The sequence below is a fragment of the Abramis brama genome (genome assembly GCF_963993115.1).
Source record: "Abramis brama genome assembly, chromosome: 15".
NCBI classification, from domain to species: Eukaryota; Metazoa; Chordata; class Actinopteri; order Cypriniformes; family Leuciscidae; genus Abramis; species Abramis brama.
The window spans coordinates 28,904,266-28,917,353 of record NC_139977.1 but is presented as its reverse complement, the minus strand read 5'-3'; the positions used below and the strand labels follow the sequence as shown (position 1 = coordinate 28,917,353).

General features: G+C 38.5%; 1 protein-coding gene across 1 annotated transcript; it reads left to right on the top strand.

The window, feature by feature from the left end:
* Nucleotides 1–569: 569 nt before the first annotated feature.
* LOC311097041 (E3 SUMO-protein ligase ZBED1-like) lies at nt 570–3,856 on the top strand (the record flags this gene model as incomplete). The annotated part of the gene is made up of 3 exons (XM_084136504.1): nt 570–1,326; nt 2,866–3,151; nt 3,238–3,856. 3 exons carry the CDS (start codon nt 570–572, stop codon nt 3,854–3,856), a joined length of 1,662 nt encoding a protein of 553 aa, XP_083992630.1.
* Nucleotides 3,857–13,088: the final 9,232 nt, after the last annotated feature.

Below are 13,088 nucleotides of genomic sequence, written 5' to 3'. Positions count from 1 at the left end.
AACATATTGCGTGCAGAGTTCGTCCAATCAGTGACACTCACACCACAAATATGCAAATAAGGACGTAAACCATTTAGGATGTACAGTGCGAAAGTCAGTTTATGAATACCCAAGATTAATTGTTAACCCCGGGTAAATTACGAGCAGTCTGAAACATGAAGCAAGATAACCCAGGATTCAGTTTACCCAGGGTTAGCCATTTCAAGTGTGAAAAGCCCTATTATAGTTTACATTTTGCAATGATATGAACATAAGCAATCAAACAGTTGAGATTAGGCCTGCACTGTAGCCTATATGCAGGGACATTTGGATATACTTCCAACTTTATATACAGAGTGCTTTGATAATAGAGTTCAGTTCTAGGCCTGGGCGAAAAATCGATTGAATGAATTAATTCGAATTTTTTTGTTGCGGGCGATTTAAAAAATAAGTAACTCGAGTTTTTGTGTAATGGCGCATTTTTGGCTCCCCGGAGCTTCCGTAGCGTTAGTTTCACATAGCAGTATGGCAAGCAACAACAACAACATCATAGCACAAGCACACACGAAACAGCAACAGCAAGCGACAACATGGCTACCGGTGAGAGAGGGAAGTTTGTTCCCAAGAAAGGAATAAAATCACCTGTTGTTTGGAACTGGTATGGGTTTGCTGCGACAGACGTGGAGCAAGAGACCCCACGCTGCAACATTTGCCTAAAGCCCATCGCAGTCAAAGGCAGCAGCACCACAAACCTTTTCCAACACCTGAAACAGCTAACTGTAGCCGAATCCTTTGCACAAGGCACCGCATATGACAGGAAAGGGGCACGGTGGAGAACAATCACCGAAGCGGTCGCTTTGCCCATAGCCAAAGACATGGTACCCATATATACCGTGGAGAAGACAGGGTTTATTAATTTGATTAAAACCTTAGACCCCAGATATGAGCTACCCAGCCGCAAGTACTTCAGTGAAGTCGCCTTGCCCCAGCTGTACAACAACACACGAGAGAAAGTCAGCAGAGAACTGGAGGAGCTGTCCTTTTATTCGGCAACAACCGACATGTGGTCCAGTCGGACTATGCAACCTTATATGAGTTTAACGGTGCATTTCATTAACAATGCGTGGGATTTGCGGAGTATTTCCATCCAAACGTCATACTTTCCCGAGGACCACACCAGTGAAGTTGTTGCCAAGGGACTGAGAGACACTCTCGACTGCTGGAACCTGTCTGAGAATCGTCTATGCTGCATGACAACTGACAGCGGCACCAACATGATTAAAGCCCTGAGAGTGAACGGATGGCCAAACCTCCAGTGCTTTGGACACAAACTACACAACGCTATTGGTAAGTCTAACAATAAGTAAAATAAAATATTCAATTTTGACAGAGCACATATTATCCTCATCCAAACCGCAGTCAAGCTAGATGACGCTCGTCTTTTCATAATACTACTACTACTACTGTCATTTAGCAGAGGCTTTTTTCCAAAGCGACTTAAGCCGCTTTCCGACCAAGTAGTTATAGGAACTTAGTTCTAGGAACCGTCCACTTCTAAACAGTTCTAAGAACTACTCTCCCCCAAACTCGGTTTTGCTGTTTGCGTTCGCACTGGCCAAGTGGCCATAGGAACTGGTAGGAGGGGTAAGGGAGCGACGCAAGCATGGTGACTTTTATTTTGACGGCGCGACGGACCTTTATTTTGGCGGCGCAGAGAACGCCAGAGCAAACAATGCTCGCATTCTCTGTGTTTATTAGTTAGCGCTCTGTCTAACAGTACTGTATAATATTTTATTAGATAGAACTGTTATAGAAAGTAGACAGTATATGAAAAAAAGGTTATTAGCCTATGCCGTGTGGTTGATGTCCAGTGTTGCTAGCTGGGCAGATAAACATAATCATCATGTTTGGCTTGGTCCCCTCAAAGTTGCGTTGGATTTTCTCTTCAGCATAAAGGTTTAGAGACCCATCTATCACTGTTTTCCATGTTTGTATAGTTAGTTTATGGAGTAAATATATAGGCTATAATCTGTGTGTTTACATTCTAGCTGTTTTAAAAATGGCGGGTGCTGGTGCTCCGCGTGCGTTCGGTCAATCAGTGAACACTAACGTCACAGGTAGTTCCTATAGTGCTGGTTTAGACCCTACTCTGAAGTAGGACCTAAATTAGTTCCTCCAAATGGAGTTCCTAGAACTAAAATCGTTCCTAGTTCCTGTGGTGCGAACACACCGACATCCGGGTACTTTAGCCAATAGTTCTAGGAACTGTGAAAAGGTTCCTCCGGTCGGAAAGCGGCTTTACATCTAGGAGAACAACACAAGCAAGAAATCAAATAGGAGGGTCCAGCATGGATAAGTGCTGGTTAGATTGCTGTGAGTCCCGTCGGACACAGGTGCTGCCATGCAGTGCTAGAGGAGTTGTTGTTTTTTCAGTCAGCCAACCCAACGTTTAGTCAAGCTGACTCGACTACGAAAAGATGAGTGTCTGACTACTTGACTGCGGTTCATCCACCATTTAAAAAGTTTAAGTGCTGTACGTGATTTATTAAAATCATTTTTTTTTTAAATTAGGCCTAGCCAAAAAACAAAACAAAAAAACAACTCGGCAAGAATGTTTCAATATGGCATGTCCATTTGATCTGTATTTGATTCATAAAGACAGTCGAATGGATTATTTTATAAAATGGATTTAAATTTCTCCACAAACTGCACATATGCCTATAGTAAACAAAAATTCTATTTGTGTATCTGCAGTGTCTGAGTTTTGGAATGACAAAGTTTTGAAATACAGAAGAAAATAAATCATTTTTAGATGGATGTAGACTGATATTTATTAAAGTCCCCAATAGTGATGTATGTCTTTGTGTTTTATTCTTTATCATACAGAGAATGGTGTTAAGGATCCCCGCATAGATCGTGCCATTGGAGTTTGCAAGAAGATAGTCGCTGCTTTTTCCTACAGCTGGAAGAAAAGAAGAGAGCTGGGTGTAGCTCAGTCAGAGCTTGGCCTTCCCCCTCATCAGCTAACAACAGAATCCCCAACCAGATGGGGCTCCCGCCAAAAGATGATCGAGCGATTCCTGGAACAGGAGAAGGCTATAGCCCGTGCCCTGGGGTCTGATGTTAAAAGCCACCATCGTGTGCCCTCTTGGCAAGACATCGAGGTTTTGGAGTCAGTAAACAAGGCGGTTAAAGCACTCCAAGACTTTATGTCAGTGTCTCATACATAAAGCCTGTTATCCATCTGTTCAAAACCAGTCTTTTGCAGCCTGAGGACAACGACACGGAGCTTACCAAAACAATAAAAAGGAACATACTGGGATACCTTGTTGACAAATACAGTGATCCTGTCAAGGATGAGCTCTTGGACATGGCCTCTCTGATGGATCCAAGGTTCTGGACATCCTACATCGTGGACAAGGTGGAGCAAGTCAAAAGAAGAGCTGTCAGTGAACTTCTGTCTTTCCCCACTGACAAAAGCATACCACAGCCTGGTCCAGTTATGCAGGTGGACCAGGAAGAGGCAAGGCCTCAGCCAGACCCCAAGAGGAAAAAGACCTTAGCAACCTTCTTCAAGAAGAGTGTTGTTGTGCCAACCTCTGACCAGTCGGAAGAAGCTAACATAGAGACTGAACTGGCAACCTATCTGCTCTTGCCAGAGGCAGACCCTGACACTGATCCACTGCAGTGGTGGAAGAGCAACACATCCAACTTCTCAAGGCTCAGTCACCTGGCCAAGAAGTACCTCAGTATCCCTGCAACAAGTGCCCCATCTGAGAGGCTTTTCAGTGTGGGGGGAGGAGTTGTCACATGCAGCAGAGCTTGCCTCAAGCCAGAGGCAGTGGACAGGCTGACTTTCCTTGCCAAAAATGTTTAAATGTTATTGACAGCAACTTAAGACCATTAGCTTATCTAATGTTCTGCACCTCAACCAAAATGTGATTTTTCTTTCCTGTTCATACATTCAGAGACACAAATGGCACGGTTTATTTTTTTAAAGCAAAGTTTGCACTTTATCAATTTCAGTTGGAGTTGATGTATTATTTATTTTGCACATTTTGTACTCTGCTAAATTTTTGTTTACATTAGTATTTTACCCAAGACAGAGGTGTTGCCTCTTTATGTTGTTATTTAAAATTCTATGCAAAGTGCAATTAAAGACAAAGTATTTTTTCTGTTTTTGGTTTGAAAAATTTAATTCTGCTAAGAGTAAGATGCAGTGCATGTTCATGCCATGTATCCCTGTATGTTGTTGCATTGTTTGGGCTAGATACAATGAAAAATGTCACTGTCTAGTTTTCCTCAGATTTGAATGTATTGTTAATGCTTTAGAAAATGGTGCTACTCTCAATGTGAATGTTTGTCTCCTTTTAGTCTAGACTACAAAGTGTGACTTAAAACACAGCTGGGACTTTGATTCCAAGAGGGTGTTCATTTATTTATTATTCATCCCAGAAATGGGGGTTACATTTGTCTTGCTTTTGATTAAATAAAAAAATTTGCTTTAAGTTGTCTGCCGTTTGTACTTATTGCTTTCCTTAATAAGTAGGGGGGAAAATCGGAAAAAAATCATAAATCAAATAAAATAAAATAAAAATCGGAGATTTTATTTTTAGGCCATATCGCCCAGCCCTATTCAGTTCCCATTTTTTTGACAGAATAAAAAATCCAGCAGTTGAAATTTACTATAGTTTATTAGTCCGATACTGCATGTATGTAAGTAAAGTTGTATATACTTGCAGTGTATATCCATCTTAGTTGTGAGATAATATATAGTTTATATTTTGTGATAATATAAATCACAGAGAATATTCAAAGGAGGTCAAAATAAATCTAAAGAACACTATCTTTAAAGCATTTTGTTTGACTAATTATGCATAATTTGCATGGAAATATGCATAGTACATTTTGTTAATTTGCTAATGGTCTTTAGCAAAAATATAATCCTAACACATCTAGCCCACTATAAATGCATTTCAGTAGCAAACCCTTTAATCAAGTTTTTTCACTTCAAATATTGCACAACACAACTGGGTTATCAGTATTATTCTACACCCTAAAAAATGCTGGGTTGTTTCAACCCATGTTTGGATCACATATGGACAAACCCACCCATTTTTAACCCAACAGTATTTGACCCAAACATGGGTTGAAACAACCCAGCATTTTTTGTTTATTTTCAACGTGCCATTATCTTTCCTCACCAGGCTACTTTGAGAGACACCTCATTTGAAATCATACAGGCATGCTAGAATTTTTCACCAAACGCACTGACCCGTCCTGATTCATGCATCTAAAAACTGTTTCCACAGCTACCGTATACAAGCTCTAATAAGGAACCTCATCTTCTCACTGCTGTTATTTTGTGCATCTATGATCTTAGGGAATCTCTGAGGGTAACTGTCATCAGTAGCCTGCATGCATAGTTAATGAAATCACTGAGCCAGTTTATCAGCATTCAAACCTACAACAGAGACAGAATATAGGATGAGCCACTCTTAAACAATTTTTGCAGAATCTTTACAGCTTTAAAAAGAAAAATATCCAGCTGACATACAGTATTTGTGAAGAAATCACCTGGACTGTACAATACAATGCATTCTGGTACACATACACAACTGGTGGGTTATGACTCAAAAATGCGCTGTGTGTTCTTTCGGACAGAGTCAAAGGGGGGAAAACGTTGAGTTAGGAAACCAAACAAAATAGGCTTACCAACCTTAAAAAGGAAGAGAAAACACTTCTGTTATCATTGATATTGAAGGCAATGCATTCAAGCAGCCTTTGTATTTTGGTGCAAATTCATCTGTCTCTTGATAGCTAGCCAATGCCAGCATGCTTCATTAAAAGCTAAAACTATACAAGGTAAAACAAAATATGACCCAGTCTATTTAGATACAAGCAAAACCAGTTGAAAGCCATTGCTTTACAATGTGATTGAACCATGTGATTGACACAGTAAACACTTGCATTCGAGATTCTTGCATGATAGTAAACACCTGTCTGAGGCATTTCCAAGATGGCCGTCAGGTGAACTAACTTGCTTCACATAGAACTACAGTTCATTCTTAAAAACATACACACACCTTAAAACAAGCTGCTCACACTTTGTTTTCCAGACCTCAAGAAATTAACAAACACAGTTGTCCTACCTGTCTTTGTATTTCCTATTGAAACAGGAATTTACAACACAGCTTAGCAGCTTGTCATGGCAATTCAGTGACAAGTGGATTTAGGAGGAGGGGACATTCTCATTGTAGAGAGCATTTGATTGTGATTGTGTGTGTGTGTGTGTGTGTGTGTGTGTGTGTGTGTGTGTGTGTGTGTGTGTGTGTGTGTGTGTGTGTGTGTGTAATCCTGGTAAACCCTACCCAACCCAAAGATGGCAATATCCAAAGTCCTTGTCCAATTTTTTGGTCCCCACGAGGAAAACAGTTTATAAATGTTTTTTTGAAAATGTAAAAATGCAGAACGTTTTCTGTGATGGTTATGTTTTGGGGTAGGGTTAGTGTAAGGGGGCAGAATATATCACTATGTCTATGGAAAGTCCCAATAAAACATTAAAACAACGTGTGTGTGTGTGTGTGTGTGTGTGTGTGTGTGTGTGTGTGTGTGTGTGTGTGTGTGTGTGTGTGTGTGTGTGTGTGTGTGTGTGTGTTCGTTATCTTTTAGGCATAAAAGGTTATCTTTTAAATATAACAAATATTAAAATAAAAACGGTAAAAGTTTTAAAGTAAAAAAATGTGAAACTTTTTGTTCATTCTGGCATTTACTGGAGCATCTGTTGTTAAGTTTAATAAAACCGGGTGACTGGGGGGATTTGAGAACACTGTAAAATCAATGTGATTCTCTCGGGATACTCTGGCCTGTGAATGAAGACTATGAAGACTTTTTTTAGAACAAGTGTGTATGTGTGTGTAATTGTGTGATAGTTGATATTGGCGCATCGTCACTCTAAAAACTCACACCTGCCTCCAACTGTCTTCTTAAGGAGAAAGAAAACCCTCTCGAGTCCAACACTTCTGTGGGTGAGACCGAGGATAGTGAGAGTTTTCTGTCAGCTAACGTGTGTCCTCACTTCAGGTGACTCAGTGACAAAACATGCCATGTCTCTCTTACTCATCTTTTGTTCATTTGATGTCTGATTTACAAATCACTCTCATCTTTCACACATTTTTGGGGTTTGTTTTGTTGTTTACTTCACAGGCTGTTTCTCAAAAGAGTCATTCCACGCTGTAAACAACGAGGATATTTTTAACCAAAAAAAAAAAAAAGTGCTATAGTTAATTAGTTAACTCTAGGATACCTTACCATATATAGTAAAATATTACATTTTAAAAGACTGGACCATGTTATTTTACTGTAGAATATAGTAAAAAAAAAATAATAATAATTATATATATATTTTTAGACACAAGATTAGGAATGACCTTATAATCTACACATAGACCATTTTTATACAATTTTAAATGGCAATATATCATTTTATAGCAAAATATTGTTAAATAATAATTTCAATATGTTGAAAGATTTACACGTACAAACCATCTTCTTTCTTAAGATTTACTAAAAAGTTTCTAGTTTTTTGGAATGTTATTTAATGTAGCACAGATATTAACATTATATACAGAGTATATACATAGTAAAAATATTACACTTAAATGTTACATAAGTGTTACACTTACATAAATGTTATTTTTACTTTAAAATACTGTAAAAACTTAAAATATTTTTTAATAATATTTTATAGACAAAATTAAGAACTACCTCACAATCAGATGCATTTATTTATATTAAGTTTAATTTTTAATTTCTAAAATTAAGTTTAAAATTTTTTTTATATTCAATTTCAGGCAACCACAGCGATTTACTGTAAAAAAAAAAAAAAAGTTTATGTTTTTTATCCAACTGTTGCTGTTGTTGCTTTTGTTGTCGTCTACCACTTTGTTATTTCAGAATCGATTATAAAGCTTCCTGTATTTTTTGGCCCCTAATTTAATCTCCAAGGTTACATGTCGCAACACGAGCTGTGAGGCAGTTAGAGGCAGTGCATGGGGAGTCACACACACACACGGCTATAAATCATCCTCTTTGTTGCCTTCACTCTGACATTTTCGTTTGTTTTATGAGGTGAGAAATGGGAACCCATCAAAACGCTTTCGCGCTCACACAGACGTCACACACACCCTGTTCTCAGCAGTAAACTTCCACTCTTCCACCTTCAAAAACGAAGGAGACCGAGAAATACATTTATGGTTGTCCTCGCCCTGGAGACAAGCAGTGTGTTAAATGTGGAAGTGTGTAGAGATGCTGGCTGAGATGTGGTTTTTGTCCGTCTAATGTGTGCTTCAGTGTTCTTCAGAGAGGTTTTTTAAGTTGACCAGAAAGAATAAGGGTATACTTTTACACAACAATGATGTAGTAATACCTGAAAGGTTTTTCCTTGCGTTTTTCGAGTACAGACGACAACTTTGTCAAAAAGATCCCTGTTCACACGGGTCCCTGAAAACGACTAAACACTGTATTTATTCATGCCAGGCCATTAGTTGGCGATGTCACTTTGCAAAGAAACACTACGCTCCTATAGACTGAACACGCATACGCATGCGTGTTACGTCGCCGTTTTCACAAATTCACGTTTTGTAGTTTACACTGAGATGATAATGGTATCGTTTTTAAAAACGTGCACTTTGAAACCCGTTTTCTAAAGTTTGTATTTTCAGGCCCACAAAATGCCGTTGTCATGTATGAACAGCCAAAACGCATAAAATTTGTACGTTTTTTGTTGAAAAAGTGTCCTTTTAAGTGACCTTAAAAAAAATCAGTTTAACCTCAAGAAAAATGAAATGGTTTGATTCCCAAGAGACACCATGTGATCAAATAGACTCCATACCTATTCATTTACAAAACTTTTTTTGTTTGTGAGAAAATGTGAATGGAAGTGTCACCCTCACAATGCTAGAATGTTGTGTGTGGTTGCCAGGGCGTTGCTATGTTGCTGCTAAGGTGATCTGAATGATTTTAGCATTTTGTTACGGGGTTGCTAAGTTGTTTAGAGTTGTTTGTAATAATGTATCATGTTGCTAGGTAGCTGCTAAGGTGTTCATAGTGGTAGCATGTTGCTCTTCAGGGGGCTTATTAATTATTATATTACATTAATGGGCTATTCCATAAATACGATGTACGATATGAATAGCCTACAATATAACAAAAAGCTCCTATTCTACTGTGCTCCGTCTGTTTGACGCACATGCGCTCAGTCATTGAAGTCTGAAGACTCGCTTGTTGTCAGAATATGCACAATTGAAATACTTCGTGGGAATTTAAAGGTAAAGATATAACCGAAAAAGTTTTGCGCTGAGGAAAACACGTCTTAAAAGCATTAAACAGCACACGCATCTGTCAAAGCACGACAGTTCTACCCGCGGTAAACGCGTATGCTTATAATAAACAGTTCTCATATTTCAGACAACTTGGATCATGTACCTTTCCCGGAGCAGCTCACACTGTGTCCTCCGCTATTTCCTATAGGCTATGTGTGTTATCCTCAAAAATGTGTTACTACTCACTAGTACTGTAAAGCGACGTGACTGACGGATGGTTTTCGTCCACAGCGCGCAGACGCGACTAATCGATAATCAAATTCGCTTTTGATTATTTCTACTATCGATTATAATCAATATAATTTTTGTCGATTAGCTGTTGCAGCCCTAGTTTAAACGATAGCCTATGGTTGCTAAGGTGTTCAGAGTTGTTTTTGTATGTTGCTACTGAATGTGGTTACTACAGTATTCAGAGTACTTTTTGCACTTGTTTTAACAATGCACCCCCAGGTTGCTGCTATTTGGTTGCCCATGTCTTCTTGTCTCTAGATTTATCCCACCATAGATTATGGGTTTGTTCAAATCCTTAAAACAATAATGAGAGAGTAATATTGATGCTAAATAGCCAAACAGGCCTTCTCCTCATGATTTCAGTCCAATCCCAAAGGATAAAGACTTGGCCTACATGATTTCTTGCTGAATATTGTTAGAAAAGTTAAATGCATTGTGAATACCATTTCCTTTTGTTTTTGGAAATTTCTCATGGTCATGAAATCTCAAAGGGCTGTTTGGATGTGTGGGAGAATGCTGGGTAATCAGAACAAGATTTCAAGAGTTCAACAACATCTAGGTTTTGCCTTGTTACATCACCATCAGAGCGATGAAAGACAGAAGGAGAGGGTGGAGAGAGAGAATAGTGCAAACAGATCAAAGGGAAACACAAAAGTGCCAATTATCCAAGAGGGGTTGCCTGAAATTAATTATTCAAACATCAAACACATTTAAAAAGACGACATGCATTATTCAAAACAAACAAACTAAATGTCATGTGTAGGGATCTGACTTTTCTGAGGGCATGAATTATAGATGGTTTTGTCCATAAGTAACCTTTAGTTCACGTGAAATATTAATGCACATATTCACGCGCGCAGCAGGAGATTTAGAGTCTCTCTCAGGCAAGCTTTTTCTCTCGTATTGACATGGACATAAAAACAAACTCAAGAAATGAACCGTAGAAAGAAACCACAGCACCTGTCGATGGTTTGACATCTTGAGACTAGAAGTCTGCGAAAGTGCATGACATAAAATCTGTTCGACGGGTAAAAATTTACACTTGACACACAACTGCTTTTGCTCTATCACTTCAAAGTCGACAGTGTCAATGCTGTGGTGAGTCTATGGTTTGAAACACTAGTGTGCTCATACTGTGCAATACATACACTTAAAAAAATAAAATTAATGTTAATTAGCAGGGATAATCCATTATATATATATATATATATTTCCTTACAATATATGACTGCAGGGCATTGTTGGATAGAGTATCATTTTATATGCATACAGAAGATTTGCATACTGTGCATCATAAATTTTAATATAATAATTGAATTGAGAATGCCTTTTAAATTCCATAGAATTTGAGGAAGTTAAATTAAAATTAATAAATATTTATTGTAACTAAATTTAACTAATGCAAAGTTTGTCAAGACTTCATTTCCCAGAATGCATTACCTGTGTTGAATTTCAATTCAGTAAATTCCAATTCATTTGAATTCAAATAAAATTCTAGCTCATGAACTGAAAGGGTATAGAGTGGTGCAGGGATGATGTCAAAACCCTGAAGGCTAATTCACCACTAGTTCCCTCAAGATTTTCCTATGGGGTTTTAATGGAGTTTTTTAATTTATGAGTAAAATTAGGTCAGTGGCACACACTCACACCCCAAACGCTCTTATCTAGTTGCTTATTAGAAACATACTAAGTTCTGTCATGAGACTCTAGATTGCGCAGGCTGATGGGTCCTTAAGGGGATGGCTCACCCTAAAATAAAAATTAAGTAATCTTTTACTCACCCTGTTTGTTGTCCTTTTTTTGACCACAAAAGGAGAAGTTTTGAAAAATGTCCTGCATGTGCTCCTCCATATAATGGCAGTGAATGACGACCAGGCTCAAAAAGGATACAAAACTATTATGTAATGATACAACGAGACACGCACCATATATAGAAAGTGATCGGGAGGCATATAAGGTTTTGCGAGAAAGAAACAATATTACTCAAAATACTGAGCTCAGACATCACTCTGTGCGCGGTCCTGAAAGAGCGTGTGAGCCATCAGTATTGTCAACTTATGTTTAATATAGATCTTATTTTATTCATAAATTGGAACCACTGGTGATTTAGTCTTCCTGGTTTTGACGTCATGACTGCAGCACTCTATTTTGGCTAAGACTGCTATGCATACTACTGTATGTATAAACTGCATCAACTAGTATGGTAGTATGGCTTACCAATAGGGCAGAAATAGTAAGAGTGGTTTGTAGTATGCTTTCCAAACACCTCACATACTGTATGTTAGAAAGGGGCAAGATGTTAGAGTTAAAGCACCATACACTTTTTTCATTTCTAAATGGTTAGATCAGTTTGCGAATGTGTTTGAAAGGTCAAATGTTTGTCTGTGTGTTTTTACTGTTCTCCATAGCTCCAAAACCTTAGTCTACCAAACTGCAAGAACTGCATGATCTTTTTATCAAAACCTGCAAACAATTTTGACTCCTGTCTACACATTAAATACAATCTATCTGTAAACACACAGATAATATTAAAGCATTTTGTCTCAGGTAACCGTAGAATTGTTTTGCTCTGTGTAAATCTGATCACCAACACACATCCACGGGGGAATTGCGGTTAGTCTCTTGTGAGGTGTGGGTGGGCGTTTTGTTGTGCCTTGCAGTTTATGACATGAGTTATGAATGCACGCTGCCGTCTGCATGCATATATATACACATAAATGCTGTTGTGTGTTTGCATGTTTGGCTCATGCTGTTCAGCTTGAATATGAATCAATGACACATTTCTCACCATTTTCCCCCCATAAACAAATCCAACATGAAGTGACTCTTTAATATCAAAGGCTATGGCCGCCTGAGGCCCAAACCGCACTGTGCATTTTCACACACCTCCTTCGGCTGCTTCTCCTGGCTCTCCATCCTCATGAAAAATTCATCTCTCTTTCTTCCGCCCAGCTAGAGAGGCAAAAGGAGCGAGAGAGAGAGCGACTGAGGAGGTGGATAAATGAGCAAGTCACGAATCGCACATTATTCCAGCAACGATCCGAAAGTTTCACCCAGCCCCGCCCACATTTAAATATTTCATAATGGCTGCTCTAAAATACTGCTAGAGAAATAAACCTGTAAAAAATAAAGTAGACATATTCAGGAGATGTCCATCAAAACTTACAGCATTTGACATCACCTGATGAAGACATACACTGAACAAAATTATAAACGCAACACTTTTGTTTTTGCACAAATTTTTGGCTTAACTCAAAGATCTAAGACTTTTTTTTTATGTACACAAAAGGCCTATTTCTCTCAAATATTGTTCACAAATCTGTCTAAATCTGTGTTAGTGAGCACTTCTCCTTTGCCGAGATAATCCATCCACCTCACAGGTGTGGCATATCAAGATGCTGATTAGACAGCATGATTATTGCACAGGTGTGCATTAGGCTGGCCACAATAAAAGGCCACTCTAAAATGTGCAGTTTTATCACACAGCACAATGCC